The sequence below is a fragment of the Pygoscelis adeliae genome, unplaced genomic scaffold (genome assembly GCF_000699105.1).
Source record: "Pygoscelis adeliae isolate BGI_AS28 unplaced genomic scaffold, ASM69910v1 Scaffold277, whole genome shotgun sequence".
Taxonomy (NCBI): domain Eukaryota; kingdom Metazoa; phylum Chordata; class Aves; order Sphenisciformes; family Spheniscidae; genus Pygoscelis; species Pygoscelis adeliae.
Genome location: NW_008825218.1, coordinates 1,019,613 through 1,027,187, shown reverse-complemented (window position 1 = coordinate 1,027,187; position 7,575 = coordinate 1,019,613). Strand labels below are relative to the sequence as shown.

General features: G+C 37.8%; 1 protein-coding gene across 1 annotated transcript in view; it reads left to right on the top strand.

Annotated features, from left to right (window-relative positions):
- IARS (isoleucyl-tRNA synthetase) overlaps window positions 1–7,575 on the top strand; it is a 110,981-nt gene that overhangs the window by 25,753 nt on the left and 77,653 nt on the right. Inside the window, exons 9-11 of the mRNA XM_009329264.1 lie at window positions 806–866; window positions 2,501–2,596; window positions 7,384–7,506. Of these exons, the coding sequence (XP_009327539.1) occupies window positions 806–866; window positions 2,501–2,596; window positions 7,384–7,506 (280 nt within the window). The remainder of the gene's footprint in view (window positions 1–805; window positions 867–2,500; window positions 2,597–7,383; window positions 7,507–7,575) is intronic.

Sequence of the window (7,575 nt, the reverse complement as noted above, 5' to 3'; positions counted from 1 at the left end):
AGACCACAGATGTGACACACGTTGAGAGGTAGCCATCTATGACATGAAGTTGTGTTTTAATGAGATTTTTTCCTGAAATGGAAGGTTTAAGCACTTTCAGGAGAGTTCTGAGCAGTGAACCCCAACCTAATCACCATCTGTGTCGACTATTGTCAGAAGCCTGAAGACAGCCAGATCTACAGGCTCTGTCTCAGTCTTGCATTTCTTGTCTGGCTCAATTGGTTCCTCAGACAGTCCTGTCTGTGTTGGATCTTTCTCTGAGATGCCAGTGGAGAGCTTGGGTGCCTAGTTTTAGGAAAAGAAATGAAGCATCCAAGCTTTAAATGCTGCAGTACCCTGTATCACAATCCTCTGTGCATATAACTTTTAGGTGGCTTGGATCAGTGCTTATTTAGTTCTGTTGAATATGCTGAGCTATAGGGCTTTGTTACAAATACTAAATTGAAATTGTGTTTTATCCAGAAGCTCTTTGCCCAGCTTTACCAGAAATAGATTGTTATTAATGCTTAATTCCTACATTAATTTACAATGATTGCTTGATTGAAAGACCATAAAATACAAGCGTACCTGTTGACTGTTAGCAGAGATGTATTAAGACATGTTACAGTTTTTGTCCAAGTCCAAATTGCTGAAGAGGTGTAGAAATGGGAAGCAAACTATTGAGAAAATACTTTTTTCTTTACCTTATGAAGTCAAATTCTGTTAGGGATGGGGAAAAAGGAAATGGGAAAAAATAGCATTCCTACCAGCTGACTAAGCAGTTTTCAAGTTGTTAATTTGTGCTCATGTAAATCTTTCTCCTCAGGTTTCCTGGCATTGCTCTTAAAGGCAAGAAATATAAACCACTCTTTGAATATTTTATTCAGGTAAGATGAACAAGTTTGGTGTTTGATACAGGGTACAAAGACAAATGTAAAAACGATTCTCAGTATTCCTTGTTTATATTGTAAAAATCTTGTGTCCTAATAACAAACCCCGTATTGTATTGAAGTAGTTCAAAATCCTAGTGAAAGGTTGAAAAACAAAGGTTGACTTTTTTCTGTATCTTTTTCCCTTAAGTTTTAAATACGCCCAGAGTAAGAACTCGGTGATAAATAATAGTTCGACTTCAGATTGCAGAGAAATGTCCAATTCACATTAATAAATAGGCAGTATTCTCTCAACTTTTCATCTGGTGAGCTTCTGTCGTCTGCCTGTTAAGTCCACAAACTTTGTATTCACGAGAGAATGACTTTGACTGTGGATAACAGTTGCAGACGTGTAGTGTTTTCCATTGAAGAGTTAAAAACCTTTGCTAAAATAACTACCCATATATGGTTTTTTTATGGATGTCATCCTGTGCAGCATTTAAGCACTGCGTAAGTCTAGTGTAGTTAATAGCACCACAGATGACAATAGAATATATAGTAAGAAGAGAGGGGGTAGAGAATTTTTATATTAAAAAAAAAAAAATCTGGAAAAAAGGATTAAATTTTTCAGAGTTGAAGTGGATTACAGTACTGCTGGACAAGCAGCTGTTAACTTGTGTAAGGGATTTGGTCATTTGTGACTACCATCTGTTCTGAAGCATGTGCTCAAGTTGGCAAAGGTGAGAGAACCTCTGTAGGGAGCAGGTCCTGTTATTTCTAGAGAAAGGTCAAACACACAGCTGAATCTGAAAAACGGGACTGCAGATGTAAAGGTTTGGAATGGGTAAATTTTTTGAGTCCTGCTGTACTTCTAAGGAGCAGATGGGTATCTACTTTTTTTTTTTTAGAATGGATGTCTTATCTCAAAATATCTCTCTTCAGAACAAGCCAAACCTAATATTTTGTAACATATTTGGTTCAGCTGTGACTGCAGTAATTTTTTTTACTACTTTTGTTTTAAGGAGTAGGAAATAGCTTTTTATTTTTCATTATCTGCATACTGAACACACTGAAAATTTTCAGATCTCTTCTTGGCAATTGTTTCTGTTTTTTGTGGGTTTGTTTCTTGTTTGTTTGGGGTTTTTTTTTTTTACTTGGTACTTACCACCTTCTCATTCTCTGGAGGAATTAAAGAAAATATATTACTATAAAAGCAAACTTCTTTTTTTAAAATTAGAAGGTACAGTGGACATACAAAAATGCAAGGACACTTCTGTATATAGAATCCCTGTAGGACCCTCTAGGTTGTATCCTCACTTACAGGAGTGTATTGGTCTGTAGTCTGTTAAGCACAGAACTGTGTGAAGATCTGTGGCTTGAAGAGTAATTGACTATGAGGCCTTCTGGAGACGTCTTAGATTTAATCACATTTGACACTGTTTAAATGAAGTATACAGCCTGGGCATCTTAGCTGTGGGAAATGATTAAGTAATGTTAGGAATGTCACATTTTAGTCTTTCACTTATTTTTGATGCAGTTCTTTACTCTTGTGGGTGGCTAGTGGGTCTCCCATGTTCTTAAGAATTCTGTTTTGCTATATATATTTATGTATACATATATATATATATGAAAAACATGTTTTTGTGTTACAGTGCAAAGACAAAGGTGCCTTTGCTGTGGTAGTAGACAGTTACGTGAAGGAGGAAGAAGGCACGGGTGTCGTACATCAGGCCCCCTATTTTGGTGCTGTGAGTAGGAGCTACATATCTGTTATGTTGATTTTGTTCCAACACACTTTGCTTGGCTTTCCAGCTACTGGGGACTCTGTCAGGGTGACTGATATGAAATAATCCTCCTATTTGGTACTTAAAAATATAAGAATACAATGTAGCATTGTATTCTAATGAGTTCTTGCACTCACTAGTGCCCTTTGTGTGCTAGACTGGAGATTTTGGGTGTCCCTTGGTTTGGTTATTGTTGTGGCATGTGAAGTGAACTCACCTCACCACTGTATCTTCTGAGTGTCATTGTTCTTAGCTTTTCTCAAAGTCTAAATTTACAGCTTCGAGAAGAAATGGTCTGTTACACTGATAGTCAAAACTGGCTTTGCTAAGTGGTAATTTTTGGATGGTAACAGCAGTTCTGCTCAGCACACTGCCCCTCTTCAGTATTTCAATTTCATTACTCATTAGGCTTTTAGAGAATGAAAAAAATGCTTTGACTGCTTTGGTACTGAGACTTTATCCCTCAGTGTAAAAGGATTTTGTTGCACTCCATTTTTTTTTTTCTGTCTTTATTGTCCTTTCCTTTAGTCTATTCTTCTGAAGGTTAAGAGGGATAATTTTTCATGGATTTCATCATTTCAGTTTTTAGGCACATGAATTAAATGCACTAGTTTGGATTTATTGTCCTTTTTGTATAGTGTCCTGTCTTCAGTGATTATCCAAAGATGCCCTCAAAAAACTTGCAGTAGAGCTGCCAATGCCCAGCAATTAGCAATCCCTGGACCACGAGCTCTATGATCATTTCCAGAAACTGTTAGCGTTAGTAATAAGCCTCTTTGTGTTCATGTGAAATATCCCATCTTTTTCTGTCTTTTTTTTTTCTGCATTTTTCTGAAGGGTGCATCCATTGTGATGATGTTTCCCTTGTCAAGATGAATATTGATATGAAAAGATGTCCCAGCTTAATACAGCTGTGAATAAAGAAAATCAGACCGTGCTGTATGTTATTAGTTATTAAAGAAATTTATGATGACTGGTAAACTGTCTTAAGAAGTCTGAAGCCTATCACACTACTTGCACCTCAGATATTCCCCTGTCTTGCAAGGACTTGACTGAGGGGTGAGGGAGCAGACTTGGGTTTGAGGCAGGAGCTCTTGCTGTAGGAGATGGAGTAAAGGAAGAGAATAGGCTGCTAATAGAGAAGGAGCTCTGGAAGAAACTTCCCCTTGGCTGCTGTATCATTTTGTTGTGTATTTGCACAATACAGTTTAGTTGTTGGAAACAGCTTGTTGGAAAGCGTCACTGGCCAGTTAGAGCAAGGATTATCTGCTCTCTTTTATTTGATTTTGTTATAAGCCCACAGAGATTTGTGTAAACACAGAGGAAAAAAAAAATCTGCTGAGTTCCCAGGAGAGAGAAAAATAAAACCCACTTTTTTTTAAAAAACATGAGTATATCACTTAAATTCATTGCAAAGAAAAAAATGCATAAAATATTTGTGTGAGGAAAAAGTACACTAACATCAGGAACAAAACTTTGCACTCATTAGCTAAGGAGCAGCTTGACTTTATAATGCATGATGCATAGGCCTGAGTCAATTGGATATGCTACCTTTAGAAGGAAATTGCATAGTATATGTTGCACTTAATGCTGCTACCTTTTTTCTTTTGGGATGCACGTAGTTCACTTTGACAGCCCGTTGATTGTTTTTGTTCATAAAGGCTTGCAAAGGGTTCTGATTTAGGGTCAGAAATTCATCTTTGTACAGCAGGCTCTGTATAGAATACTGAGTGTGACATGTGTTGGCGTTAGTTTGCCTTTAAGTAGACAAGCTTAGATGAACGAAGGGAGATAACTCATGACTATAGGCAGGACTGTCTTCCTAATTAATTGGCTTCTCTGGATTCCTTTACTGTTGTGTTGAAGATGAGTAGAAAAGAGGAAAGGGGTAAGTGGAGCAGGAGGCAAGGGTCAGAGGAGAAGAAAAAGAGCAGAGTCCTTCACAGAAAGTGTTGTATCTTGTCTCTATCCCTTCCCCTCGATATAAGTAAGTCCCTTTGATAAATAGGGATAGAAAGTAAGGTTTTTTTTTTAATTCTACTTACTGATACATATTCTGTATTGCTGGTAGCTTAGGAATGTATCCTTCTCCAACAACATTTAAAGTAAAAATTCACCTTCATTTAGTTCCAGGATATGTAGTTTCATTGTCTTGTGTGATGCTTTTGCCAAATAGAAGCTGCCACACAGTATCAGAGCACTCTATTATTTCAGTTCAAAAGAAATCAAAAATTAAAGCTCACCGAACAAGGCAAACCTGTATTAAAAAACTCTGTAAACTCATTGTACCTTCAGATTAACATGTCACTAAAATTCAGCTGCTCAGGCATTTCATCATATGTAGATGTATCTACAGTCAAATTAAAAAGCTTTGGTAGCATTTTAATTTGCATACAAGCCCTATACTTCTAGGCATGAAGTGTATCAGATACTTCAGACTGAGTCACAGAAGTTTTATAGATATGTTACTGTTGCACTTTCTTTTCCGTAAACTGCAAAAGTATACTTGATTTTTGTTAAGAGGTGATGAAAGCGAACCTTTTGACTTCATGTTTTTGTTGTTGTGTGTGTTTTTTTTTAAATTTCAGATAGAAAAGCTTTGAGTTCTCATCAATGAGCTGTTTAATAGCTTCTGCTTTGTTCATTTTGTGTATGGTTTTTAACTTTTATTTGTAATCTTTTGAGAGATCTAATTGTGGCAGGGGTACAAAAGTGAACACTATGACTTTTATCCTGGAAAGAATTGAAATTTGTCATAGCTTTCCAGCGGAGCTTAGCATTTTTGGATTTCTCTGTGCCTGAATATATTCTTGGGTTGTGGTTACTGAAGCAAATCTTCATTAAATCAAATGGCAGGTCAGTCTGGAAAGCTTCTACATTCAAGTTTGAGTTCTTCAAAAGGAAGGAACTAACGGTAGAAAACCAAAATAGCAAAGCCCTTTATATATCATTGGCTGCATCAGCGATGCAAATCGTAACTGAACCACCTCTTGACCTAGGTCCTGTGAAGTGGAAGGTTTGTTTTTGTGTTTTAGCTAGCTTGTGAGCGTGCCGAGCTTTGTAGTCTTTGCTGGCTGCTTCTTCAAAGCCTTTTACAGTTCACTGCCAAATCAGGGTTGACATTAGTTCTGTCATCTGGCCTACATTTTAAACACTGCAGTCTGCTTGCTGTATCTCAGCAATAATAGCTGATGAAAGGTCAACTGAGGATGGGCTTATCTCAGTTAATCTATTGACTGAAGAAGCTGGTTGACCAAGTGGAGGCTGAATAGTCGTGATGGCTGTCCACAGCTGCTGGAGAGCGGAAAGAGACCATGGTCTAGAGTGAATGAGTGCTGTAGCTGAAGTGGTTTTTCATTTCTACGTGTAATGCCCTGGTACATGAAGTAGCCAACTTCACTATCGCTATGGATGAGTTTCATCATTGTAAAATATACTGTGGATCAACATGCAACATCTGCCAGATCTGGCTTGAGGGAGCTGGTGACTACAGGGACTAGTGGGTGGGTTTGGAGGTACAGGATGAGGACCACAGAAAGAATCTGGAAACTCTGCTCTGTCACTCCAAAGTTGGCTCGCCTGCGTTGATTATATCTAGGAAAGGAGAATTCAGCTAGCTGTGGAGCACTTGCTTATTCAACGCTTATTTACATCCTTGCTTCTGCTGTGGTCTCCTTGATCAAGGTGGACAAATTGCTTTAGAGTGCAACTCCTATGAAATAGCTGCTGCGTTTTACGAAAGGTAAATGAGCTCTAAGCATAGAGGAGGCTAACAGTTCAACTGCTGCCAGTTTTGGCAGGCAGGGTCACTGCAGGTTGTGTGAGAGTGTCTGATCTGCAACTGTTCCTTCTCCCTTCCCCTTCCACCCCCAATAATGTTCTCTCGCCTTAGGGCAAGAAAGTGGGTATTCTGGAGTGATAATTGGTTAAGGTATGGATTTACTTTGACTTAAGGCTTGAAATTAATATCTGAACTTTTCTATTCCCCTAATAGTTTTGCTTTAATCTTTTCTAAGATACTGTTGTTGTTTAGTTATGTTCATGAAAGTCTGAAGTGACCCTCTTTTTCTTAATTTTTTCTCTCTCTCTTTTTTTTTTCCTTACTGCTACAGGAAATTAAAAATTTAAACAGAGGCTGGCCAGGAATATAAACTGTGATGTTGTCCATGTGTGGTTCTTGGTCAGTAGCATTGCCTATGGGCCAACAAAGATTGAGAAATACAGATTTAAAGGCTTTGGAACATTAAGACATTCAGAAAATGGGATTTCTTATGTGGAGTTCCAGAATTAGATTGATTAAAACAACCTGCCTTCTGAAAAATGCCATGCAGGCTTGTGTGCTAAACAGACAGAAGTCCCTGGCTGGTACAAGAGCATGACATAGTGGTTGTCAGTTCCTTTACTATGCAATAATAGCCTGAAGCTGTTGACTACATGTATGTATGTACGTACACACAAAATATGTGTGTATATATATGCATGTATATGTACAGAAGCACATGCACCTATCCCCTCAACTAGGTGAGAAAAAACACATACTCTGAAGAAATCATCATTTCTGTGATGAATAAAAGTACAATCCTGAAAATACATACTTTCCTATGCATATTTGGGATTAGTGAAGGCTGAGTATTTTGCCATTCTTGTCCAGTCATCACATTTTCAATTTAATGTTTAATTTCTTTTTCCAGGGATTGATATTTTAACCAGTATTTTGTATTTCTGTAACTTGGCACTTGTCTCTTTCGTAGGATGACTACAGAGTCTGCATGGATTTTAATATTATTCAGAAAGATTCTGTGCCCGTTTGTCCAGTTGATGCGTCAGGCTGCTTCACAGCAGAAGTGACTGACTTTGCTGGACAGTATGTGAAGGTTAGTGGTCTTGGAGAAAGTAAATTACTACTTTATTCAAGATAAACTTTATATATGGTAGAAGTGTTC